The sequence below is a fragment of the Amblyraja radiata genome, unplaced genomic scaffold, assembly GCF_010909765.2.
Source record: "Amblyraja radiata isolate CabotCenter1 unplaced genomic scaffold, sAmbRad1.1.pri S72, whole genome shotgun sequence".
In the NCBI taxonomy this organism is placed as follows: Eukaryota; Metazoa; Chordata; class Chondrichthyes; order Rajiformes; family Rajidae; genus Amblyraja; species Amblyraja radiata.
In genome coordinates, this window is record NW_022630166.1 from 241872 (window position 1) to 269012 (window position 27141).

Below are 27141 nucleotides of genomic sequence, written 5' to 3' on the forward strand. Positions count from 1 at the left end.
TGCTTCGGGCACACTTGGTGGCAGGACGGGCTCCAACCCAAGATGACCCCCGTCCTCCAGTCGATGTTGGGGTTGTGTCGCCGAAGCCAGGGATAACCCATGATGAGGGGAAGACGGGGAGACTGCAGGATGTGGAACTGGATGGTCTCATGGTGATTACCAGACAGGAGCATGCGCACTGGGACCCTCTGGAGAGAAACAGTCCCCTGGAGATGGCCGTCGAGGGCGTTGGCGGGAACAGGTTTAGGCAGGGGCACACAACTGATGCCTAGCTGAAGGGCTAGTTCCATGTCCATAAGGTTAATGTCACAACCAGAGTCTATGAAGGTGGCGAGGGTGTGAGAACCATCAGACAACAGCAGATGGGCATGACAAAGAGGGCGTCGGGCAGAGGAAAGTTCAGAGGTTCGACTCATCAGAAATTCCTCCGCTACTAGCAAGTCTGGCCCTTTACTGGACACTTGGAGATGTAATGACCCGCCAGGCCAGAGGTTCCCCCGATGCCGACGTTCCCGTTCCTCGGGGGTGAGACTGGTGCGACCCACCTGCATGGGTTCGGGTTGCCTCGACGGTTGCCCCGACGAGGGTAGTCCAGTCGCCGGAGGAAAACGAGCTTGGGTGGATAGCTGGCGGACCGCCTGTCCCTGTCGCCTCTCCCGACGTCTCGCCAGGATGCGTTGGTCCAGACGGGTCGTTAGATCGATAAGCCCATCCAGAGAAGAAGGAAGGTCGTGGGACACCAACTCATCCTTGATATAGTCCTTCTAACCCAGCAAAAAAGCGTCACACTGGACCGGGGCGTTCCAATCACTCTGACGGGCCCTGGTGCGAAAGTCGATGGCGAAGTCAGCGACGCTCTGGTTCCCCTGGCTCAACCCCAGCAGACCTCCCGCAGCGTCCGGACCCATCGAAACCTCACCGAACACCTTGCGAAGCTCCGCGGCGAAGGACTGGAAAGAGGAGCAAGCCGGCGTGCGTCGCTCTCATTCAGCCGTTCCCCACCACCGAGCTCTGCCAGTCAGGTGATTAACGGTAAACGCCACTCTCGCTGCTTCCTGGGCGAAGGTGTAGGGCGAAGAGAATGGAACAGTTTGTGATGAATGGGTTGCAGACCTCCGGGTCTCCAGCGTAGCGCTCCGGGGTTCCCACCCGGGGCTCAGGTGATGGTCCTGGCGGACCGGGAGCTGGTGCTGTCGGAGCCGGAGGCGAAGCATGGGGTGTAGCCTGGGCGAGGGTGGTCGTCAGCTGTTGGACCTGGGTGGCTAGTGCAACCAATGCTTGCTCTTGGTTTGACACAGCCTGTCGATCCTCGGAGTTGGAGGCAGTGAGCATAGCTTCGTGCTGCAGGAGCGTGTGCTCAATCCTCTCGAAGCGGTTTGATGGAGACGTTGTGTGCGCTGAGTCCATTGTTGGCCAGATTGTACTGTAACGGGTATAGCTTGGACCCAATAGCAGCACAGAATCAGGCAGGTATAGTTGGTAATGAACTTTATTACGATACTGTAACACAGAGTAGTAACACAGGAATGGGTACACCGTACTCACACAGAGGCTCAGGATTGAGCGAGGGTTCCGAAGAGGGGCAGGCAGGATCGAATCCGTGTAGGCAGTCGGGAAATCGCTGGAGAGTCTTGCATGAATGCTGAGAACAATCTGGCACTGTGTGAACGGTGAGGAGAGTCTATATGCCGGGTTAATTGGTGATCAGAGGCAACTGAGTGCAACAGGTGAGGAGAGTTGGGCTGATGAGTGGGGAGTGGCAGGCAGGCAGGTGAGGAGAAGGAGGGACCGGTGGAAAAGTACTGGGAGGTGTAGTGGGTGAGAATGAGGAGAGGGCAGACTGTGACAATGATCAGTTTTATATCTGGGTCCAATTTAATTTTAAGTATTTTGGAAAAGGTATCAAATATTCCCCTCCAGAAGTTTTGTAACTTTGTACAGGAAGCAAAATAATGGGTTATAGTCGCTTCTTGGAGGAGACATTTATCACAAATTGGAGATACATTTGGGAAGATCTTGTTCAATTTGGACTTTGAATAAGAGTCTGTGCAGTATTTTAAATTGTATCAGGGAGTGCCTAACATTGAGAGAGCAGTAATGTATGTATAAAAGGCTTTCCTCCCAACTATCCTTTGAGATTAGTAAACCCAATTCATCTTCCCATGCTCACCTAAGCGTTTCAGAAGATGCGATGTGTGCAGTTAAAAAGGTATTGTAAATGTAGGATATTAACATACTTGTGTCTGCCTTTATATTCATGCGTTCGTCTAATATATCTGGACCCATAGGATGACTTGTGTGTGTGTTGTCACACAGTCTCGGATTTGAAGATATCTAAAAATAAAAGACTAGCTTTCAAATGATATATCTCCTGTGATTCTTCAAACGAGAGGAAACACCAATGGATTCTTGGACAAATGCAAAGAGAAGGTGAAGTGTGGGGAAGAGTGTAAGAACACAATAAAGATGCTGATAATGTACTGCATTACTACATTATCAGCATGTACAAATGCAGTAAATGCTGATAATATAAAAGGAAATCATGATATACTCGGATGACAGAGACATCTGCGGAGACAGGGAAAATGTGTGATTTCAGAAGTTAATGATCTCATCAAAACTCCGATATTGATGAAACGCATGCGATGAGGTATCATTTTTCAAGGTACGTTGGCAAACACCGATGTTCCTCGTCGGCGCACCTGAACGTTATTCTAGAATCAGACCCTGTTCAACATTTATTGCTCAACATCAACCTGTTTATTTCTTACCATTGTTGAATTGGCACCGATATTTCCAAACATTCTTGCTCCAGAACACTTCTCAACTTTGGAAGTCTGGGCTGAAAGATGGCAGATGGAGTTTAATGCTGATAAGTGTGAGGTGCTAAATCTTGGCAGGACGAATCAAAATAGGACGTACATGGTAAATGGTATCGAATTGAGGAATGCAGTTGAACAGAGGGATCTAGGAGTAACTGTGCATAGTTCCCTGATGGTGGAATCTCATGTAGATAGGATGGTAAATATAGCTTTTGGTGTGCTGGCCTTTATAAATCAGAGCATTGAGTAGATAAGTTGGAATGTAATGTTAAAATTGTACAAGGCATCGGTGAGGCCAAATCTGGCGTATGATGTACAATTTCGGTCGCCTAATTATAGGAAGGATGTCAACAAAATAGTGAGAGTACAGATGAGATTTACCAGAATGATGCCTGGTAAAGATTTCAGCAACTAAGTTACATAGAAAGGTTGAACAAGTTAGGTCTTTATTCTTTGGAGCGCAGAAGGTTAAGGGGGGATTTAATAGAGGTCTCTAAATGATGAGAGGGATAGACAGAGTTGACGGGATAAGCTGTTTCCATTGAGAGTAGGGAAGATTCAAACAAGAGGACATGATAATTAAGGGACAGAAGTTTAGGGGTAACATGAGGGGGAAATTCTTTACTCAGAGAGTGGTAGCGGTGTGGAATGAGCTTCCAGTGGAAGTGGTGGAGGCAGGTTCGATTTCATCATTTAAAAATAAATTGGATAGGGATATGGAAAAATATATTGGATAGGATGTTGTCCTACCAAGATATAGCAGCTCACATTTATCAACATTGAACTCCATCTGCCATCTTTCAGCCAGCTCTTCCAAATGGCCTAAATCTCTCTGTAGACTTTGAAAATCTACTTCATTATCCACACCACCAACTATCTTAGTATCATCTGCATACTTACTATCCAATTTACCACACCATCTTCCAGATCATTGATGAGAAAATACTTTGCCTTCGATCACAGTGAGGAGGAGATTCACTGTGATGGATGTTTGTGTAAATTGAATTGTTTGTATGTCTTGTAGGAATTGTCTTTGTTTGTAAGGCTGTGGAAACGGAGTTTCGTTTGAGCCACACTGAGGTTCAAATTACATGTAATAAAATATTGTATTGTATTGTACATTGTATTATTGTATTGTATTGTATATGACAAAAGCAGTGAACCCAACACAGATCCCTGAGGCACCCCACTAGTCCCCGGCCTCCAACCTGACTAACAGCAATCCACCTGCTTCCCATTCTGTCTACTAGCTTTCTCTATTTGAGTCCCTCGCCCCAACCATTCTAGTTTAAAGTCTCCCCAGTGACCTTTGCAAATTTCCCCGCCAGGATATTGGTCCCCCTCGGGTTCAAGTGCAACCCATCCTTTCTGTACAGGTCCCACCTTCCCCAAAAGAAGTTCCAATGATCCAGAAACTTGAATCCCTGCCCTCTGCACCAGTCTTTCAGCCACGCATTTATCCTCCATCTCGCTCCATTCCTACTCTCACTGTCGCGTGGTACAGGCAGTAATCCTGAGATTGTTACCTTTTTGGTCCTTTTCCTTAACTCTCCTCCCAACTCCCTAAATCCTCCCTTCAGGACCTCTTCACTTTTTTAACCTATGTCATTTGTACCTTGGTGAATACCGAAGAAAATAAATTGTTCAATATCTCCCCAATCTTTTTTTGGTTCTGCAGATAGCTGTCCACTCTGACTCTCTAATGGACCAATTTTATCCCTCGTTATCGTTTTGCTATTAATATAGCTGTAAAAACCCTTTGGATTTACTTTCACCTTACTTGCCAAAGCAACCTAATACCTTATTTTAGCTTTTCTAATTTATTTCTTAAGATTCTTTTTACATTATCTATACTCCTCAAGCACCCCATTTACTCCTTGCTGCCTGTAGGTCTCTCTCTTTTTTCCGAACCAACTGTTAAATTTCCCTTGAAAACCATGGCTCTTTCCAATTATTACCATTTATTTTCAACCGAACAGGGACATGAAGATTCTGTACTCTTAAAATGTCACCTTTAAATGTCCTCCATCTCTCTTCTACATCCTTCCCATAAAACAAAATGTTCGAATTCACTCCTTTTAAATCTTTTCGCATCTCCTCAAAGTTAGCCTTTCTCCACTCAACAATCTCAACCCTTGCTCCAGTTCTGACCCTCTCCATAATTATATTGAAACTAATGGTATTGTGATCACTGGACACGAAGTGTTCCCCAACACATACCTCCACCACCTGACCTGTCTCATTTCCTAACAGGAGGTCCAGGACTGCCCCTTCTCTAGTAGGTACCTCTATGTATTGCTGCAAAAAACTATCCTGCACATATTTTACGAACTCCTGTAACCTTTCGGCTTTGCTATATCTAACTCTCCCTTTAATACTCCCAGTGAATTGGCCTCTACTGCCTTCGGTGGCAGAGAAAGCCACAGATTCATAACACTCCGGGCGAAAAGGTTTTCCCTCATCTCAGTCCTATATGACCTACCCCTTATTCTTGAACTATGGCCATGTTCTAGATTCCCCCTACATCGGGAACATTTTTCCTGTATCCAGCCTGTCCAATCCGCTAAAAAAAGTAGATGTTTCTATAAGAGCTCCACTCATCCTTCTAAATTACAATGAGTGTTAGCCCTGTCGATCCATTCTCGGTCACACGTTCAATAACCCTATCCTACATACTAGGGACATTTTTTAACCAATGTTAGTCTCATCTCAAACTGGCCAACCATTAGAACAGAGATGAGGAAAACCCTTTACACCCAGAGAGTTGGGTGAATTTGTGGAATTATCTGCTTCAGAAGGCAATGGGGGCCGATTCACTGGGTGCATTCAAAATAGAGTTAGACAGAGCGCTTAGGGCTGGAGGAATCAAGGGAAATGATGAGAAGACAGGAACGGGGTACTGATGTGGAATATTAACCATGATCACATTGAATGGCGGTGCTGGCTCGATGGGCCGAATGGCATGATCCTGCACCTGTGTTCTATGTGTCTGTGTAACCATGCCGCCAACATACATATCCAAATCGTTTACATTACAAAAATGGTCAACAGTTGAGCCAGCACCAAGCCCTGCGGCAAACCATCTGCCATCTGTATCCATTCTGAGGAGCAACCATCCACCTTCGCCCTTGACATCAGACCTTCAGGCGAATTGTGTGGCCCATAGGCTTGTTGAATGCGTGAAAACGCACACCTCCAGTTTCAGAGACTGCTTCTTCCCAGCTGATATCAGGACACTGTACTATACTTCCACAACCAGAGAGCAGTGCTGAACGACTATCTACCTCTTTGGTGACCCTCGGACCGTCACCAGGCAACTGAATCATCCGACAACAACCAGAGAACAGTGCTGAACTACTGTCTACTTCATTGGTAACCCTCAGTCTATCCTTGATCGGACTTTAACCTGGCACTAAACGTTATTCCCTTATCACGTATCAATACCGGGTGGTTACGTCAGCGATGGTAGCCTCGCCAAAAGCCTGTCCGTGTTTTCGTCTTTTTTTGTTATTTTCAGTGTGATTTAATATGGGTTAATCTTCTCTGGTGTGTTTTACGTGGGGAACGCGGAGGGGGTCGGGGGAAACTTTTTTTCAATCTCTTCCTGGAGATGCGATTGTTTACCGAATCATATCTCCGGTCGCTTTGCGGCCTAACATCATGGAGCTGGCGGCCTTGATTATGATTATGATTATGATACACTGTGAAGGCTCGATTGTAATCATGCATTGTCTTTCCACTGACTGGAGTGCACGAAACTAAAGCTTTTCACTGTACCAGATTTTAAAATCAAGCTCTAAAGTGCATACCGTTTGTGGTTTATTCAATTTAAACACTGAAAGCACGAAGATCGAAATTCGAATGAACACAACTTTTCTATTAGGTTATTGGGCATTTACTGGTCGTGCGAATTATTCAAATTCAACAAGGGGGTGTTAATTGTATCTATTGCATTAATGTATTAATGTATTAATTCGTCATGTTTAGAGGGTCTTTACCCTCAAAGAGGATCCACTCATAGCTCCCACAAATGCTTCTTGACCAATTTAATTCTACCAGAAGTTCACTTCTCGCTCCTGCATTGAGGGTATCTCCACTATTCCACCTCATGCATGTGCCGCATCTACAGACAACGATGAACCAAGCATTATAAGTTATTACATTAAACTAATCACATGCTTGCAGAATTTCAAAATAGCAGAATATGTTTTAAAAATATGCAGCACGTCAAGAAGATTCGTACAAATTTCATGCACGCAACCTCATGCATGTCAGGAAATCCAGTTCGCTGCAGTGCCGCTTTCAACTGATGCTGAGCTGTCTAAATGTTTAAGAAAGAAATGCAGATGCTGGAAAAATCGAAGGTAGACAAAAATGCTGGAGAAACTCGCCGGGTGAGCAGCATCTATTATGCGAAGGAATCGGTGACGTTTCGGGTCGAGACCCTTCTTCAGGCTGCCTCACCCGCTGAGTTTCACCAGCACTTGTGTCTTCCTCCGAGCTGCCTAAATGTTTGCGCGGCGCATTTCTCCCACCTGCTGGTAAAAACCCGATACTGCGTAATCGGCCGATATATTAACCCATTGCCCGTGGCGATGGTGAATCTGGGGCAGGAAGAATGAATATATTCCGATGCTGGAGGCCGGCATCGACGTGGGAGCAGTTGCGGTGACTGAGACACAATCCGGCATTACGAGAGAAACGAACAGGAGAGACCACAAGAGCCTCCTGGTTGTCTAACGTGTGTTATTATATTGTGCTATTATTTGCATTGTTTTTCATCAACTTCACGATTTATTACAAAACTGTTCTTAATAAACAAAACCTAATCTTCTTATTAAGGAATTAATGTAAGTAGGTGATCAATTTCTCAGGGTGTAGATGTCGCTGCAAGACCAGCATTTATTGCACATCACTAACTGCGCCCTGAGTAGATCACTCGGCCAATTCCAAGGACATTTGATCTTCAACCACTTTGAACGAGTTGGATCTTAAACAAAATAAGAATGTTGCGGTGATTGTATTTCAGACAGTTTCTTTCTTTCTAGCATTTGAGGTGATTAACTGTATTTACGGTGGGGGGAAATATTTAAAATTGTGTCCCTGGATTGTGCCACTGATTACAATCAAGTCAAACTCCAGTACAATAGATAGGGGAAAGGGAAAATTACAATGTGTAGCATTATAGTTCTCAGCATTGCAGCGTCACAACCCGCTAACATTTATACAATGTCCTCGCATCTCTTTTCGGAAACAACAGAGTGCTTTACCTGCGTGAACCACATTGAAGTGCAGCCAGTAATGGCAACGCGAATCCAGAATCTCATCAATGAAGGCCCAGAGTACAACATCAGGACATAGTCACAAAAATCTGGAGTAACTCAGCGGGACAGGCAGCATCACTGGAGAGAAGGAATGGGTGACGTTGCGGCTAGAGACGGTCTCCAGAATTATGTGCCTAAGGGGAATAAGGATTTTCAGTTTAGTTCATTGTCACGAGTTTCGCGGTACAGTGAAATACTTTTGTTGCGTGCTATCCAGTCAGCAGAAAGACAATACATGATTACAATCGAGCCACTTAAAGTGGACAGATACTCGATGATGGAATAACGTTTAGTGCAAGGTTAAACCAGCAAAGTCCGATCATAGTTAAAGTGAGAAATGTTGAGGTGGGAGTAAAGATTTAAGATTGTGGGGCGATTGTAATATGTGATTGGAGATCTGCAACGCAAATAGACGCCTTGGTTTGGCGCCATCTCGGAAGCATTAGCGGCAAGAATGACCTGCAGGGGCGGAGGAAATGCTGCCATTTGGGCTTTCGAATCTGAGTTTTCCTTGTTCTACAGTCACTGACTTCACGGTGGCGCAGCGGTAGAGTTGCTGCCTAGCATCGCTTGCAGCGCCAGAGACCAGGGTTCGATCCCGACTACGGGTGCTGTCTGTACGGAGTTTGTACCTTCTCACCGAGACCGAGTGGGTTTTCTCGGAGATCTTCTGTTTCCTCCCACATTCTAAAGAAGTAAATGTATATTTTATTTGGCTTGGCGGAAGTGGACATTTGTTCCTAGTGAGTACAGGATAGTGTTAATATGCACGGATTCGCAGGTTGGTGCGAACACGGTGGGCCGAATGGCCTATTTTCTCGCTGTATCTCTAAAGTAAACTACACTAAAATAAACTGATCAGCAGACAAAGTGAACCTTTTCAAACTGCACTGAATGTTAAAGTTCAAGTTCAAGTGAGTTTATTGTCATGTGTCCCTGTATAGGACAATGAAATTCGTGCTTTGCTTAAGCACACAGAACATAGTAGGCATTTACTACAACACAGATAAGTGTGTCCATATACCATACTATAAATATATACACACATTAATAAATAAACTGATAAAGTGCAAATAACAGAAAGTGGTTATTAATAATCAGAGTTTTGTCCGAGCCAGGTTTAATAGCCTGATGGCTGTGGGATAGTAGCTATTCCTGAAGCTGGTTGTTGCAGTCTTCAGGCTCCTGTACCTTCTACCTGATGGTAGCAGGGAGATGAGTGTGTGGCCAGGACGGTGTGGGTCTTTGATGATACTGCCAGTCTTTTTGAGGCAGCGACTGCGATAAATCACCTCGATGGAAGGAAGGTCAGAGCCGATGATGGACTGGGCAGTGTTTACTACTTTTTGTAGTCTTTTCCTCTCCAGGGCACTCAAATTGCCGAACCAAGCCACGATGCAACCGGACAGCATGCTCTCTACTGTGCACCTGTAGAAGTTAGAGAGAGTCCTCCTGGACAAACCGACTCTCCGTAATCTTCTCAGGAAGTAGAGGCGCTGATGAGCTTTCTTGATAATTGCATTGGTGTTCTCAGACCAGGAAAGATCTTCAGAGATGTGCACGCCCAGGAATTTGAAGTTCTTGACCCTTTCAACCATCGACCCGTTGATATAAACGGGGTTGTGGGACCCCCTCCTACTCCTTCCAAAGTCCACAATCAGTTCTTTGGTTTTGCTGGTGTTGAGGGCCAGGTTATTGGGCTGGCACCATATGGACAGTTGCTCGATCTCTCTTCTATACTTTGACTCATCCCCATCAGTGCTACGTCCCACAACAGTGGTGTCGTCAGCGAACTTGATGATGGAGTTCGCACTGTGACTGGCTACGCAGTCATGGGTATAGAGTGAGTACAGCAGGGGGCTGAGCACGCAGCCTTGAGGTGCTCCCGTGCTGATTGTTATTGAGGCTGACACATTTCCACCAATACGAACAGACTGTGGTCTGTGGACGAGGAAGTCGAGGATCCAATTGCAGAGGGATGCGCAGAGACCCAGTTCTGCGAGTTTGGAAACCAGCTTGGAGGGGATGATTGTGTTAAATGCCGAGCTGTAATCAATGAATAACAGCCTGACATATGAGTTTTTGTTGTCCAAGTGGTCCAGAGCGGAGTGGAGGGCCAGCGAGATCGCATCCACCGTTGATCTGTTGTGGCGGTAAGCGAACGGCAGTGGGTCCAGGTTTTTGTCGAGGTAGGTGTTGATTTTCTCCATGATCAACCTCTCAAAGCATTTCATCACCACCGGCGTTAGTGCCACTGGTCGATAGTCATTGAGGCACGTCAACTTACTCTTCTTGGGCACTGGTATAATTGATGCCCTTTTAAAGCAGGTGGGGTCACATAATATCCTTTACACAATATATGCAAAAATAGATTGCCCCGAAGACTGCTGCATGAGAGACAGGTGCACTGTTGTGGATTAAAATAAGGGCGGAGGGAGGTCTCCGTCCATCCTGATCCCGGGCTGTGAACGGAGATGCCGGCGGCGGGTTCCACTGACCAACAGAGGTGACACCCGAGGCTTCCTTAGCGCCGGGACCAGTCGCTTTCTGTCCTGCTTTAGTCTTTCTCGTCCATATTCAGGCCAGTATAATGTACAATCTACCTCTCCGTCGTGTGAGATAAGTTGGAAGCGGCCAGGACATCTTCACACTGAACACTTGCAGCCAAATAGCATTCACTGCCCGGGACGGCAGCGGGCGCAGCGACACGGTACTGTAAGTGTTGAGTTTAATTTAGTTTATAGATACAGCGCGCAAACAGGCCCTTCGGCCCACCGGCTCCGCGCCGACCAGCGATCCCTGCACATTAAAACTATCCTACACCAACTCGGGATATGTTTTACAATTAGAAAGCCATTTTTTACATTTACCAAGCCTCTGAAGAACCGAAGATCACAGAGAAAACCCAAGCAGGTCACGGGGAGAACGTACAAACTCCGTACAGACAACACCCGTAGTCAGGATCAAACCCGGGTCTCTGGGGCTGCATTCGCTGTAAGGCAGCAACTCTACCGTTGCGCCACCGTGACGGTCACGTGACCGCGCATATTCAGCAGCTCCACGTCAGTGAAAACCAAAGATCCTATACGATCTTTGGTGAAATCATTTTGAACCAGGAAGTGGCGGATTTAAAATGGCTGCGAAAGACCAGGTCGAGATTGGACCGAGGAGGTAATTTGTCCCATCTGCCTGGATTTCTTCACCGACCCGGTTATACTGGAGTGTGGGCACTTCTGCAGCTCCTGTATCACACAGAGTTGGGACAGGGAGGAAAGAAACGCCTGCCCGGAATGTAGAGAGGAGTGTGTAGACCGCACCCTCAAAGTAAATCGGGCTTTGGTTCGACTGGCTGAGAAAGCTCGAGCACCGAGCCTAAATCTCAAAGAGAAGGAAAGTACACTTAACTGCGAGAAACATCAGGAAGAACTGAAGCAGTTTTGTGAAACGGACAAGAAGCTGATCTGTGTGAATTGTGCAGCTGCGCAGGAACACAAGACTCACAGCTTCATGCTGATAGAAGAAGCAAGTGAATTCTACAAGGTAAAACAAAATCGATTTTGATCACATCATTGTGTAATCTATTCTTTATTGTCTGTCATTGTTATTCTCTTATCTGAAACCCAACCCCAGGAACGGGTGAAATCTTCTTTCGAATCTCTCACAGAAAATAAATTAGTGATCCAGCAAATGGAGCAGCAACAGAAACAGAGCATTTCTGGAGTTCAGGTGCGGCTTTGTACTATCGATGTGATTATTCTGTGTAGAATTAATCCCTGTGATGCGTGTAATAATGGGCATCTCTACAAAGCTCAGTAGTCGAGGACCTGAGATCTTGGGAGCGGTTGGGCAGCCAAGGACTTTACTCACTGGAGCGCAGGAGTCTGAAGAATGGCCTATTCCAGGTGTATAATATCATGAAACAAAATGTTATGCCCCTGTCCCACTTAGGAAACCTGAACGGAAACGTCTGGAAACTTTGCGCCCGACCCAAGGTTTCTGTGCGGTTCCCGGATGTTGCAGGTGGTTGCCGGAGGTTGCAGGTAGTGGAAGCAGGTAGGGAGACTGACAAAAACCTCCGGGAACCGTACGGAAACTTTGGGTGGGGCGCAAAGTCTCCAGAGGTTTCCGTTCAGGTTTCCTAAGTGGGACAGGGGCATACCGGTGAATACTCAGTTGTTTACCCTGAGTAGGGCGTCGAGCATGCGAGGGCACAGGTTTCAGGTGAGAGGGTACAGATTTAATACGAACATTAAGGGCAAATTTGGTAGTGGGTATATGGAACGAGCTGCCTGGGGAGGTAGTTGATTCAGGTACTATAACAATATTTAAAAGATATTTGAAGTTATTCGTGGAGAGAACATTTTAGATCTATCTGGGCCAATTGCGGACAGGTGGAAATAGCGCAGATGGGCGTCTTGGTCGGTATCTAACACCCCTTGCTGTATGACTCTATGAAGTCTATCGTTCTAAGTGGTGCTGCCGTGTGCTAGTTCTGGTGACCTGGTTCTGTTCAGTGAGGGTGAATGGACACATGCAATAGAATAGGTTGCAGGGAATTGTACGAGTGAAATAGGAATGATGTGCTTGTACATTACTTTCACCAAATATTTCAGAATTATTAACACGAGCTCTTGAATTGCCAAGGTAATGAAAGCTATGGATTAGATAGAGGTAAATTGAATTAGTGCAGATAGGTACACAGCCAAGCATAGACATGTTGATCCGAAGGGCCTATTTCTGCACTTCAGGACTCGAGACTCAGCAGTCAAATGATATCATCCATGTCATGAGAAAACACAGCAGAGTGACATAATATATTGATTTTAATCTTTAATCTGACAGGAAGCGTCACGCAACCTTCAGTCACAGATCACATCCCAGTTTGCTGAACTGCACCAGATTCTCACTGAGAAAGAGCAGCGCTTACTCAGAGATATCTGGAAGGAAGAAAATAAGAATGTAAAAAGAATGAAGACAAATCTTCAAGAGATTCAAGAGAATTTAAATTCCGCCCTGGAGGAACTCCTAAAATTACAAGAACAGAAACACCACAAGGGCGGCGTGATATTTCTGAAGGTGAGGGGTTAGATTACATTTCAGTGAAGTGAAAGTGCACAGTCACAAAATGGTGGGTTAATTTTCTGAAATAAGTGGTGCATTTACCAGTAATTCAGAACTGGGTCAATGTTCCGTCTGTTCCATCTACTCACCACATCCGACAATAATGCCCCAAATTCCAGGAGTCCTCCTGTATTTATCCCACTTCAACTTCAATTTATTTGCAATATTGTCTTCAGGCTAACCTGTTAGTTCCACGTTCCGTTTACTGCATTTTTAGTGTAATTTATTAAAGGCCATCATACATTCCAGGCTTTACTTTTCTTTTCCCCCACAAATAGTGGTAATATTTCCAACCCCTCCCATTTAAATCTACCGCTGATCTTAAAATATTCCACCCCATTATCTCTGACATCTTCTACAGATGCCCGGTCTCACTCGTAGGGTGCATACTCGCAGTTATTTTCATCGACATTCCTAATGTTTTCCCCGTGTTCGATGTCTCTAGGACAATATCCACTCTCCAATGTGTGACGGCGGCAAAGAGTTGGGAAATGGAAATTAACAGAGGGTTTTTTGTAACAATTTGGTGCAATGCCCGCCGTCGGGATCATGATCCATTTCAGTCTATTGAGATTCGTGTTTTATTTATTTCAGGAGGAAGCTGTTCGCAAGAGGAGGTAGGACATGCTTTTGACTGAAACGTTGTATGTTTTTATAGTAAAGCTAAAAAAAAACAGCTAATGCTCAGTTTCTAACCTGCCGTTAAATATTTGCAGGGTTAGTGATGAAGCCAAACCAATGTTGGTGGTAGATGGTGCGTTGCCGATTGAAAAGTTTAATCTCATTTTTTTACACAACTTGGCATTGAGAGAAACATCTGATATCATCAAACAAGGTAAAACTAATACCTTACAACCCTTTCTGTGAAGAAAGCTACGTCCTCCATTATTGATATCGCTGCATGACTATAAGGTTTCGATCATCTAGCCTCTATTTTGTTAGCAAACATTGACAAATTCCTCGCTATCCACATTTCCCATTCTCCAAAAAAGTACTTTTCACACCTCCTACATTCACATCAAAGCCACGAAAATAGAAAATAAACAGCAAAGGTTGCAGCACCGATCTCTGGTGCACACCACCAGTCACAGACGTCCAAGCAGAACATCCTTCTAGCGCTGCTACACAAAAAGCTGGAGAAACTCACCGGGTGCAGCAGCATCTATGGATTTTTGTTATTTTTTTTGTTGGGGTATGTGTGTGGGGGGGGGGGGGGGTGGGGTGGTGTGGGGGGGGTAACTTTAAAATGTTTCCCCTGCACGGGAGACCCGACCTTTTCTTTGTCGGGTCTCCGTTGTCGTTGTGGCTGCAACGTGGAGCGGCCTCCAACAGGAACGACCTAGGATTCGAGCTGCGGAGCTGCCGACTACTCACCGTCACGGGGCTGGCCGAGTCCGGAGCGGGTGGAGCTGTGGTGGAGCGCTGCTGCCACCCGACCCCCGGAGTTTCGGAGGCTGCAACTGCGGGTTTGGCGGACGGCGGCACCGGGAGCCCGCGGGTCCCTGCTGGGAGACCGCTTTTCGGGGCTTCCGCAACGGCGACTTCTCCCGCCCGAGTTGCGGGGTTGAAGAGCACCTGAGCGGCGCCTTACAGCACCGCCCCGCGAAGCTTGGAATGGCCGCGGGACTTTGCGAGCGCACGCCGGGGGCTCTAACACCAAGACCCGGTGCGCGGCCTTGCATCACCCGGCGTGGCTTTAATGGCCGCGGGACAATCGCCATCGCCAGCCGGGGGCTTTGACTTTGACTCTGACTCTGACATCGGGGGGGGGGGGGGGGGGAGAGTGCAGTGGAGAGATAAGTTTTTTTTTGCCTTCCATCACAACGATGTGATGGATGTTTGTGTAAACTGTGCTGTGTCTCGGATCTTTTTGTTTTGTAATGTATGGCTGCAGAAACGACATTTCGTTTGGACCTCAAGGGGTCCAAATGACAATAAATTGAATTGTATTGTATTGTATTGTATACCAACTTGTTTTGGGTGCCACCTGCCTTCGCTTTTTGGAGCAGCCTAATATTGTCAAGTCCCTCAGTCGAGTTCATATATTTGTTCACAATGAGATCAGACTGTCCTTGGTTATACATAAGCACAAACCTAATCTCCACTAAAGAAAGCAAGAAAAGTGTGGCAAATTGCCTCTGCCTCTGCCATCTACTGGCAAAATATTGGAATACCTGACTTACTTCTCCATCCCCTCCCGTACTCTCTCGTTCGTCCTTACTTTCCGCATTCTTTTTCACCGTCCGCACGACTCGCCCCTCCCGTTCCAAAGAACCTGCGGATTTCCCCTCTCCTGCCCGGTTGAGAAACGCCGGGAAATATCCCTGTTCGATGTTGGTGTGGGAGAAACCCCGGGCAAGGTTTCAGTGGTCCGCCCGCCTGTGCCTGAGGCCGAGCGGTTCCTCCCCCGGTCCCGGGACCGCGTTGCCCGAGTCTCCCACCGACCCCCGGCGACTCTCTGATTATCTGCTTCTCCCCCAGTCTCCGTCACCCTCGATCAGGAAACAGCGCATCCGGAGCTCGAGGTGTCTGAGGACCGGAAGAGGGTGAGATGGAACGAGACCTGGAGGAGTCTCCCTGACACCGGGAAGAGGTTTACAGTGTATGCGTGTGTGCTGGGATCGGAGGGATTCACATCGGGGAGACATTACTGGGAGGTGGCGGTGGCGGGGAGTCGGAGCTGGATGCTGGGAGTCGCCGCAGAGTCTGTGGACAGGAAGAGACCGGTCACACTGATCCCCCCTTTGCTGATCCCGGAGACTGGAGTCTGGAGCATTGGGCGAGATGATGCCGAGTTTAATGCATCACCTCTCCTCCATCCCCTCTCCCCGCCCGTCCAATCCCCGGGAGGGTGGGAGTTTATCTCAGTTACGAGTCCGGGATAATTTCATTTTACGACGCGGACACCAAGTCGCATCTCCACACCTTCACTGGGTATAAATTCACGGATACATTTTATCCTTACTTCGCGATTTGGCATAAAGGAAACTGGCTGAGGATCTGCTCCGGTTCCGCTCCGGGTGTGTAAAAGGGTCGGGTCCCGGGTCCGGCGTCAGGAGCGGGGCTCAAGGGCTGTGGGGCAGAAAACCGGTGGACAACAGGTCGGCGCTGAAATAAACGGCTCCCATTTAATTCCCAAATTCCGCGTCGTCAAACCCCAGTGAGCGCGGAAATAAAACCAGGGGGGATGTAAATGTGGGAAGTGGGAAATAAACAGCAACTGAAATCAGAGCTGTCTGTCTGTCGATCCGATCATTTTAACGCGTTAACCGCGTCCGGATTACTTTTGTGAAAATATAAAGATTGAAACAGTCTCCCTTCCCGCGGGCGGCGGGTCCTGAGCTCCGGGCTCCCCCGGGTCCTAAATCCGTCGCCTCAGATAGCGTGCTTGCTGCATTTGCTCTAAACAGTCCAGATTCGTTTTCTTCCGAACGGATCTTTGGAAGAATGTGTTCAAACCGAATTCCCGGTTCCAGGTGGGAGCCCGTTGTGCTCAGGCTCTGCCTGTCTCTCTGTAGGATATGTGGGTCATTCCTTGTTTCATTCGCCGCCAGACCGCTCCATCAACTCTATCCCAGGTAGTTCAATAGTTCTTTATTGTCACCTGTTCCCTCAGCTACAATGGAATTTGATTTACCAAACAGACAACAAAAACAAAATGACATTAAAAAAATTAAACATAAGCAGCCAAGTCAGCGGCGTGTGAGAATCCTAAGGCACACAACACGCGCGGAGACCCTCAGCCATCAGTCCAATGTCCGGGACACACGCGCACTTCACCGCGATGTGGCCAGTGATTCACAAACCGCTTGTCGTTCTCTCTGCAGTCCCTGCCCGCCCGAACAGTCAGGAAGCCGTGCGCACTCGCACCAGACTCCAGGACGCTCCCGTGACGCAACGTCCCCGTAAACACAGACACCTCGGTACTCCCTCTGAGTCCCCACCAGTGCACGCAGTATCCATCTTGCTTGCGAATGGTATGTTAGCATTCATAGCAAAATGATTTGAGTATAGGAGCAGGGAGGTTCTACTGCAGTTGTACATTGTCTTGATGAGATCACACCTGGAGTATTGCGTACAGTTTTGGTCTCCTAATCTGAGGAAATACATTCTTGCCATAGAGGGAGTACAGAGAAGGTTCACCAGACTGATTTCTGCGATGCCAGGACTTTCATATGAAGAAAGACTGGATAGACTCGGCTTGTACTCGCTAGAATTTAGAAGATTGAGGGGGGATCTTATAGAAACTTACACAATTCTTAAGGGGTTGGACGGGCTAGATGCAGGAAGATTGTTCCCGATGTTGGGGAAGTCCAGAACAAGGGGTCACAGTTTAAGGATAAGGGGGAAATCTTTAGGACAGAGATGAGAAAAACATTTTTCACACAGAGAGTGGTGAATCTGTGGAATTCTCTCCCGCAGAAGGTAGTTGAGGCCAGTTCATTGGCTATATTTAAGAGGGAATTAGATGTGGCGCGTGTGGCTAAAGGTATCAAGGGGTCTGGAGAGAAGGTACAGGATACTGAGTTGGATGATCAGCCATGATCATATTGAATAGCGGTGCAGGCTCGAAGGTCCGAATGGCCTCTACTCGTGCACCTATTTCCTATGTTTCGGTGACCTCGCAATCCTCACTGCGATGGAAGCCGAATAATGTTTACCGACTTCTTCCTTTTCTCCGGCGGTCGTGGCGATCGAATCATCCGCAGTCGGTGCGATGGAAACTCCTGCAACTGGAGCTCCCGAAGACGATCCTTAACAAAGGGACCGCCAGCTCCACGATGTGCGGCCGCAGTGCGGACGGAGATACGATCGGAAGAAACTCTCATGCCGTCGGAGGAAGAGAGTAAAACACGTTTCCCCCACCCCCCCGTCCCCCACACAATACTAAAACCAAAGATCAAGTAAAACATACAAATAAAACGGACTAAAAAGCAACAAAGACGAAATTGACAAGACGGCCTCTCACGGAGCCGCCAGGTACATCATGTCATTAGTCGAACCAGGGCGGACCACGTGAAGGTTGTAATCTTTTATCCCGGGGGTGGCACACGTCATGCAGCCGAGGAAGGGGGACGGTTTCTGCCGGGGGGCTCTCGTGGGCTGAGGAGGGGTGGCCTGCAGCGGGGGATGGGGGGCGGCCTCAGGAGGGGGAGCATCCTATAGCCAGGCGGGGGGCAGCGTCTTGAGGTGGGGATGCCAGTGGGGGGGGGGGGGGGGGCGGTTAGTGACCTACTCATGGCCTCTGGACTCACTGCCTTGGTACTAACTCATGGTCTCTGGACTGACATACTCACTCATGGTCTCTGGACTGACAGGCTGAATCACGGCTTGTGGACTGACTGACATGCCCGACTTCTGTAGTCACGTCCGACTTTTGTAAACTCAAAACTGTAACATCCACATTGAGGAACAGCTTCTTCCTGACAGCCATCACGCTGTTAAACATAACAAATAAGCTCTGAACTACGAAAGACTATATTATTTGTACTATTTGTTATTTGTTGATCACACACACCCTCCACCTCACATAGACTCACGCACACACAAACACTCCCCTCTCTCTCTCTCACACACATACACACAGACTCACACACACACAAACACTCTCTCTCACACACACATACACATACGGACGAACACACATACACACACACACTCTCTCTCTCACACACACATACACAGACAGACTCACTCAGACTCACACACAGACTCACAACCAATACTAACATGCCAAGTAACTTCAGAACGTGGTAAACATACAGTGTGTAAACCGAATGGAAATGAACAGTCAGTGCCATCTTGACGCTAACTGGAAATTTCGTCATCGGAGCCATCTTGCCACTTAGCGGAAGTCACCGGATGAGCGCCAATTTGCAATTAAACAGTTCTGATATAATAAAATGTTTATTCACGCGTTATCCATCCGAAAACTGTTCAAACGATTCTAAAAACCAAGCCAAAGCAAACAATTTGGCAGCAGCCACCTGACAACCAAAATTCATTTTGTGAACACAAACTTTTTAACAGGCGAGGCAAACAATTTGGCAGCAGCCACTTAGAAACATAGAAAGTAGGTGCAGGAGGAGGCCATTCGGCCCTTCGAGCCAGCACCGCCATTCATTGTGATCATGACTGATCGTCCCCTATCAATAACCCGTGTCTGCCTTCTCCCCATATCCCTTGACGCCACTAGCCCCTAGAGCTCTATCTAACTATTTCTTAAATCCATCCAGTGATTTGGCCTCCACTGCCCTCTGTGGCAGCGAATTCTATAAATTCTCGACTCTCTAGGTGAAAACGTTTTTTCTCACCTCAGTCTTAAATGACTTCCCCTTTATTCTACGACTGTGGCCCCTGGTTCTGGACTCGCCCAACATTGGGAACATTTTTCCTGCATCTAGGTTGTCCAGTCCTTTTATAATTTTATGTTTCTATAAGATCCCCCCCCCCCTCCCTCCCTCATCATTCTAAACTCAAGTGAATACAAGCCTTGTCATTTCACCTTTCCTCATATGTCCCTGTTCGGTTGAATGGAAATAGTAATAATTGGAAAGAGCCATGGTTTTCAAGGGATATGGACATGGTTCGGAAAAAGAGAGAGATCTACAATATAGGCAGCATGGAGTAAATTAATCTTAAGAAAGAAATTAGAAAAGCTAAAAAAAGATATGAGGTTGCTTTGGCAAGTAAGGTGAAAGTAAATCCAAAGGGTTTCTACACCAAGGTTTAATAGCAAAAGGTTAACAAGGGGTAAAATTGGTCCATTAGAGAGTCAGAGTGGACAGCTATCTGCAGAGCCAAAAGGGATGGGAGAGATATTGAACAATTGATTTTCTTCGGTATTCACCAAGGAGAAGGATATTGAATTATGTGAGGCAAGGGAAACAAGTAGAGTAGCTATGGAAACTATGAGATTCAAAGAAGAGGAAGTACTGACACTTTTGAAAAATATAAAAGTGGTTAAATCTCCAGTTCCTGACAGGATATTCCCTAGGACATTGAGGGAAGTTAGTGTAGAAATGGCAGGGGCTATGACAGAAATATTTCAAATGTCTTTAGAAACTGGAATGGTGCCTGAGGATTAGCGTACTGGGCATGTTGTTCTATTGTTTAAAAAGGGTTCTAAGAGTAAACCTAGCAATTATAGACCTGGTAGTTTGATGTCAGTGGTTGGCAAATTAATGGAAAGGATACTTAGAGATAATATATATAATCATCTGGATAAACAGGGTCTGATTAGGTACAGTCAACATGGATTTGTGCCTGGAAGGTCATGTTTGACTAATCTTCTTGAATGTTTTGAAGAGGTTATTAGGGAAATTGATGAGGGTAAAGCAGTGGATGTTGTCTATATGGACTTCAGTAAGGCCTTTGATAAGGTTCCACATGGAAGGTTGGTTAAGAAGGTTCAATAGTTGGGTATTAATGGTGGAGTAGCAAGATGGATTCAACAGTGGCTGAATGGGAGATGCCACAGAGTGATGGTGGATGGCTGTTGTCAGGTTGGATGCCGGTGACTAGTGGGGTGCCTCGTCGATCTGTGTTGGGTCCACTGTTGTTTGTCATGTACATCAATGATCTGGATGATGGTGTGGTAAATTGGATTAGTAAGTATGCATATGGTACTAAGATAGGTGGTGTTGTGGATAATGAAGTAGATTTTCAAAGTCTACAGAGAGATTTAGGTCATTTGGAAGAGTGGACTGAAAGATGGCAGATGGAGTTTAATGCTGATAAATGTGAGGTGCTACATCTTGGCAGGACAAATCAAAATAGGACGTACATAGTAAATGGTAGCGAATTGAGGAATGCAGTTACACAGATGGATCTAGGAATAACTGTGCATAGTTCCCTGAAGGTGGAATCTCATGTAGATAGGGTGGTAAAGAATGCTTTTGGTGTGCTGGCCTTTATAAATCAGAGCATTGAGTTTAGAAGTTGGTCTGAGTGCAGGTAGACGGGACTAGGGGAAAATAAGTGTTCGGCACGGATTTGAAGGGCCGAGAAAGCCTGTTTTCCATTCTGTAATTATTATATGATTATATATAAGCCTAGTCTTGGAATACAAGCCTAGTCTTTTCAATCTTTCCTCATATGATAGTTCCGCCACCCCAGGGATCAATCTTACATCAGCAACATCTCTGTGCTAAATCTACTATTTTAAGTGACTTTGCAACAAGTTATAAGTTTTGTTAACTATATTCGTGCAAAGGCAACACAGCATCGACAGTTTCGTAATATGCTAAAGTTGGACGATGAGGCATTCAGTGTGGATTTGCCATATCATTCTAAAGTGCGTTGGATATTGCAGGGACAGGTGTTAGCAATATTTTTATCTTTGCGAGAACAGATAGTTAAATTTCATAAAGTACAGAATCAGCAATTTGAATTATTGAAAGAAGATTTCTATAGAAATATGTATTTTTCTGTGTGATATCATCAAAGCAAAATGACAAATGTTTCTTTGCAAGGTCAAACTAAGTCTACATATGATATGTGGCAAAAAAATCCAAGCATTTGGAAAAAAGCTATCTTTTTTCAAAACTCTTCTTCAAAATGAAATTTCAGATGAACATTTTCCCGTTAGCGAAGGTCATTGATGAGCAGGAGGATTCATGCGAATCATTTGAAGAATACACAGCTGTTGGCTGGCTCAAAGGGCCGAATGGCCTCTACTCCTGCACCTATTCTCTATTGCCTATTAACATCTTGGGAATCCTGCACCAATACTCCCAAGTCCCATTGTATCTCCGATTTCTGGATTTTCACCCTATTTAGAAAAGTGTGAAATTCTCTGCCCACTCTCCCAACCTGTCCAAGTCCTTCTGCAGAGTTCCTGCTTTCTCTGCACACACAACTATTTTCGTATCATCCACAAACGTTGCATCAAAGCCTTCAAACCCTCATCCAAATCATGAATATACAATGTGAAGAGTAGCGGCCCCAGCACCGAGTCCTGCGGAACTCCACTAGTCACTGTCAGCCAACCCGGAAAAGCCCCCTTTATTGCCACTCTTTGCCTTCTGTCATTCTGCCTGCCTGCCAACCTGCTGTCTGTGCTAGTATCTGCGATAGAAAGGCGGGGGAAAGGGGGCGGAGAGTGTGGGGGAGATGGAGGGGGAGAGAGAGAGGGAATGAGGGGGATGTGAGGGAAGCACGAAGGCGGAGCAGGAGGGGGGGTGAGACCTAGGATGTGAGGAGGGGGGGCTGAGCAGGAGGTGAAGAGGGGGGGGGGGCAGGAGGGGGGGTGAGCAGGATTATGGAGGAGACTGATGGTTGATCAGGAGGGTGGTAAAGATGAGTGGGTGAGAATACGGGAGGGTAAACTGAGAGAGAAAGCAGTGGAGAAAGGTTTGGGAGGAGAGGGGTAGAATGGAGTGAAGCAAATATTGGGGAGATTGGGACGGTCAAATTTGCAATAATCTGAGCGGGAGTGAGTCTGGAATTGACAAGTGGTTATTGACTTATGCATATATGCCCTAAAGGAGATTGTAAACAAATATAGAGGCAAACACTCTTCAATCCTTATGTGCTTTATTGATGCTTCCAAAGCCTTTGATCGTGTTAATTACAGAAAGCTGTTTGTTAAAATGAGTCAAAGAGGGGGTGGCTCAATACATTGTGAGAATTCTGGCCTACTGGTATGCCAATAAAATGGGGCAATAGGGTCTCAGCCCCATTTGGCGTTAGCAATGGTGTTAGACAAGGGGGGATTTTTTCCCCAGTCCTTTTTAATCTTTATATTGATGATCCAAACAATTGAAAGCCTGTAACACTGGGTGCATGATTGGTGATATTTTGGTGAACCATATTATGTATGCAGATGATCTTGTGGTCTTTAGTCCATCTAGCGCTGGTCTCCAGCAGCTCCTTACTATATGTTCTGTGTATGGTGTGGAACATGATATTAAATATAATGCTAGTAAGAGTGCTATTATGGTCTGTAGAACCAAAGAGGATAAATGTCTAAAATTTCCTGATTTTAAATTGTCTGACAATAATCTTAGTGTCTGTAATAAGGTAAAATATCTAGGGCATATTATTACAGAACAAATGACAGATGAGGATATTAATGACGCATGCTGTATGTACAGGCGAATATTCTCTTGCGTAAATTTGGTGCGTGTGCAGATGTGGTGAAGATGTCGCTATTTAGAGCATACTGCACACCACTCTACACTGCGCACCTGTGGTCGAACTATGGAAAGACAAGTTTGCAGAGACTAAAGGCGGCATATAACGATGCCATGAGAACACTGTTAAGGAAACCTAGATTGTAAAGTGCCAGTAATATGTTTGTGGCTGCAGGAGTCAGTACTTTAGAAGCTTTCATAAAAAATCATATGTATAAATTCATCTGCAGGATAAATGACTCTAAAAATGTAATTATTGTGGCCTTGTCAAACATAAGGGTTAGCACTACACGCTACGAATCCCAGTTGTGGAGACACTGGTATCGTTGTCTCGTTGTAGGACATTGATCATTCTTTTATTCTGGATTTTAATTCATGTAAAGTGGTTTTTTTAATATATAATTTATGATGCTTTTATAAGTGATATAATAAGATTTTATATGTACTTTATGATGTTTTTAATATGCAATGCATTGTTATGTAATGTTGCCCCTTGTCTGGACCTCGAGTCTGAAATAAAGTCTATTATTATAGTTCTGTAAATATTAGTCATCTCGACATCCACTAACTTTCAATGTTATTTAGTCATTAACTATTTACATGTGATTTACAGCAGTAACAGACATTGCTGTGTGAATGAATAGTTTGAACAATGTTGCTGCTGATGTTGTCACCATCAATCCACAGCAGGAAGGAGCTGATAAAGTCACATCTGGGATCCTGCAGGTACCCCCCGCTGTAATTCCCCCGTCCCCCACTGGGGGCAGCACTGGATATCCGGCATCATCATCAGCGCCGCGTACACGAGTCACGTGACTGCGGACAGGGTCGCCTCTGATGTCACCGCCCGCCCGGCCCGGGAAGCGTCTGCGCTTAAAGGGGAGGGCGGCCGTTTAAAGGGGAGGGCGGCCGTTTAAAGGGGAGGGGCAGGGAATCGGCCAACAATATTCCGGTCCCCAGGGTGGGACGTTTATACCACAAGATGTTCACACAACCACTCTCAGTCCGGGTCTAGGTTCCTGCAGCGACTTCAGTTCCTTCTCCCCGGTCGGGCTGAACGTATTCCTCCCCAGCCTGAAACAAGTCGAGGAATAAAGAGGAAATAAACAGATAAAACAACAGTGTCAATAACAGGGACTGGGGTTAATATTTCAACAACACTTACAGAACAAAGTCACAGGAGAAAGAAGCCCGCGGATGGATGGATCCCCTGATATTTTATCACATTAAGCATTAACACAAACACTCACCCGATCAGCTCCAGTCTCGGGTGGTTCAATATGAGGCGGCGGAGAGCAGGGACACATCGGTCTGTGAGGGAGTTGTTGCTCAGGTCCAGCTCCGTCAGTGAGGGGTTTGTACTGAGAGTGGAGGCGAGATCCTCGACTCCAGAATCTGTGAGACCGACCTTATTAAGCCTGAAGATGAGAGAGTGAGGGTGAAGGACACGGAGAGAGACAGGAGACGGTGCAAATCCCCAGTGTTTATCAGTGACACAATTACTGATCATATTAATTTTCAGTGTCAGACACCCAGTGAGTGTAAACACAATCTCTCACAGTCTGGGACTTACTCCAGTGTCTGTATTTTACAGTCCGGGTTCCTCAGAGCATCAGACACCAGTTTCACTCCGGAATCTCCCAGTTTATTCCCACTCAGGTGCAGCTCCATCACCGTATGGTTTGTACTGAGAGCGGATACGAGATCCTCGGCTCCAGAATCTGTGAGACCGACATAATCCAGCCTGGAGATGAGAGAGAGTGAGGGTGAGGGACACAGAGAGACAGGAGACAGTGCAAATCCCCAGTGTTTATCAGTGACATAATTACTGATCATATTAATGTTCAGTGTCACACACCCAGTGAGTGTAAACACAATCTCTCACAGTCTGGGACTTACCGCAGTGCCTGTATTTTACAGTCCGGGTTCCTCAGAGCATCAGACACCAGTTTCACTCCGGAATCTCCCAGGTCGTTGTTTCCCAGTCTAAACACAAACAGACAGAGTAAGAAACAAACTGATACAAACCCGGGGCTGAGATAGATAACTTCTCCCAAACGGATATTTGTGGAAGCACCTCAGCATATTATTGAATAAATCTCTGTGGTTGCGGTGTTTGGAGACTTTCACCATTTATTCTCATTCCCCGACCGACGACTGGGAAATGTGGTCGACTCCGGCCTCCCCTCCCCCTGCAGAGAACGGCTGCAACACGCGTGACCTGGGGGAGCGGGGAAGGGGTCGACCACTGGTGGCCTGGGGGAGGGGGGGTGGAGTCAACCACTGGTGACCTGGGGGAGAGGGGACGGAGTCAACCACTGGTGACCTGGGGGGGGGGGGGCGGAGTCAACCACTGGTAACCTGGGCGAGGGGGGGCGGAGTCAACCACTGGTGACCTGTGGGAAGGGGGGACGGAGTCAACCACTAGTGACCTGGGGGAGGGGGGGATGGAGTCAACCACTGGTGACATGGGGACGGAGTCAACAACTGGTGACCTGGGGGACGGAGCCAACCACTGGTGACCTGGGGCAGGGGGGAGTCAACCACTGGTGACCTGGGGGAGGGGGGACGGAGTCAACCACTGATGACCTGGGGGAGGGGGGACGGAGTCAACCACTGGTGACCTGGGGGAGGGGGGACGGAGTCAACCACTGGTGACCTGGGGGAGGGGGGACGGAGTCAACCACTGGTGACCTGGGGGAGGGGGGGGGCGGAGGAGGTTAAAATAGGAGGGGTTACCCCCGAGCACAGTGACGGCCGCTCGGCCCCATAGAAGGGTTGCTGTACTTAGTAACAAAATAGTGGAACAATTTTACAGTTCAGTGTTAGCATCAAACGGACAGTTACCCCAAGCACTGACACTTGTGCAGAACCGGTCCCAGCCGCTGGAGACCTTCACACTGAATGCGGCAGCTATCCAGATCGAGGTGTTTGATTGTATCACAGGGCCTGATGGCATGAGACAGGACCGCACAGTCAATCGGGGTCAGTCCCAGTCCATAGAATGAAAGTGTTTCCACAGATCCCAGTGTCTGCTGAGCCAGTGCAGGATTCTGAGACTCAAACAGGTAGTGCAGCGTGTTCAGGAGCCTCCGTTTATCAGCTTCACTCTTTGTGTTTCCAGCCCGGCGTTTAACCTCCTCCTTCACCCAGTCAATCACTCGGCAGATTGTTTGATGAGGGAATTTACCCAGAAACTCCTCCAGGATCCAAGCTGTCCGTGGGGAGGAGAGACCAGCGACAAAACGGAGAAATACTTCAAATCGCCCGTCTGTCGTGCTGTGGGCTTCAGACAGGAATTTCACGATATTCCCGGGATCTACAGTCAGGAATTGTGCGAGTGCGGCTACAAACTCTTGGATGGTGAGGTGCGGGAAGGTGTACACCACGCTCCGGGCTGAATCCTCTCTCTCCAAAAGTTCCATCAGGAACCCGGACAGGAACTGGGAAGGCTGCAGATTGTATTTGATCAAATCTCCATCTGTGAACACAATGTTCTTCTCAGCCACTCCAGTGAAGGCCATCTGACCAACCCTCAGTAACACCTCACGGAGGCTCTCAATCTCACGGCCGTGGTTTTTCAGGATGTTGTAAATAAAGTAGCAATATAGTTGTGTGATGGTCTTGGGAACTCGCTGCGGGTCCCGGTGTGTTTGTGTGAAGAAGGGGCCCAGTGTCAGGACAAGGATCCAGCAGTAGGAGGGGTTGTAGCTCATGGTGTACAGGATCTCGTTCTCC

At 46.8% G+C, this 27141-nt stretch overlaps 2 protein-coding genes across 2 annotated transcripts; one reads left to right on the forward strand and one right to left on the reverse strand.

Annotated features, from left to right (window-relative positions):
- Positions 1-11270: 11270 nt before the first annotated feature.
- Positions 11271-13551, forward strand: LOC116969544 (nuclear factor 7, brain-like). The gene is made up of 4 exons (XM_033016392.1): positions 11271-11686; positions 11777-11872; positions 12989-13105; positions 13546-13551. The coding sequence occupies exons 1-4, from the start codon at positions 11654-11656 to the stop codon at positions 13549-13551; spliced, it is 252 nt and encodes an 83-aa protein (XP_032872283.1). The 5' UTR covers positions 11271-11653.
- Positions 13552-23968: 10417 nt separating this feature from the next.
- On the reverse strand, positions 23969-27015 carry LOC116969547 (NACHT, LRR and PYD domains-containing protein 3-like). Its single transcript, XM_033016393.1, has 5 exons — positions 26251-27015; positions 25303-25389; positions 24977-25147; positions 24654-24821; positions 23969-24477 (listed from the first exon to the last, which is right to left on the reverse strand). Exons 1-5 carry the CDS (start codon positions 26925-26927, stop codon positions 24390-24392), a joined length of 1191 nt encoding a protein of 396 aa, XP_032872284.1. The 5' UTR covers positions 26928-27015; the 3' UTR covers positions 23969-24389.
- Between the last annotated feature and the right edge of the window lie 126 nt (positions 27016-27141).

Bases quoted from the DNA above. Each gene is read 5' to 3' on its own strand.
- LOC116969544 (XM_033016392.1), top strand. From the start codon at position 11,654: ATGCTGATAGAAGAAGCAAGTGAATTCTACAAG. The intron at 11,687-11,776 runs GTAAAACAAAAT...ACCCAACCCCAG, and splicing joins AAGCAAGTGAATTCTACAAG to GAACGGGTGAAATCTTCTTT. The intron at 11,873-12,988 runs GTGCGGCTTTGT...TTAATCTGACAG, and splicing joins AGAGCATTTCTGGAGTTCAG to GAAGCGTCACGCAACCTTCA.
- LOC116969547 (XM_033016393.1), bottom strand. From the start codon at position 26,927: ATGGCCTTCACTGGAGTGGCTGAGAAGAACATTGTGTTCACAGATGGA. The intron at 24,822-24,976 runs GTAAGTCCCAGA...TCTCATCTTCAG, and splicing joins TGTAAAATACAGACACTGGA to GCTTAATAAGGTCGGTCTCA. The intron at 24,478-24,653 runs GTGAGTGTTTGT...GACTTGTTTCAG, and splicing joins CCGAGACTGGAGCTGATCGG to GCTGGGGAGGAATACGTTCA.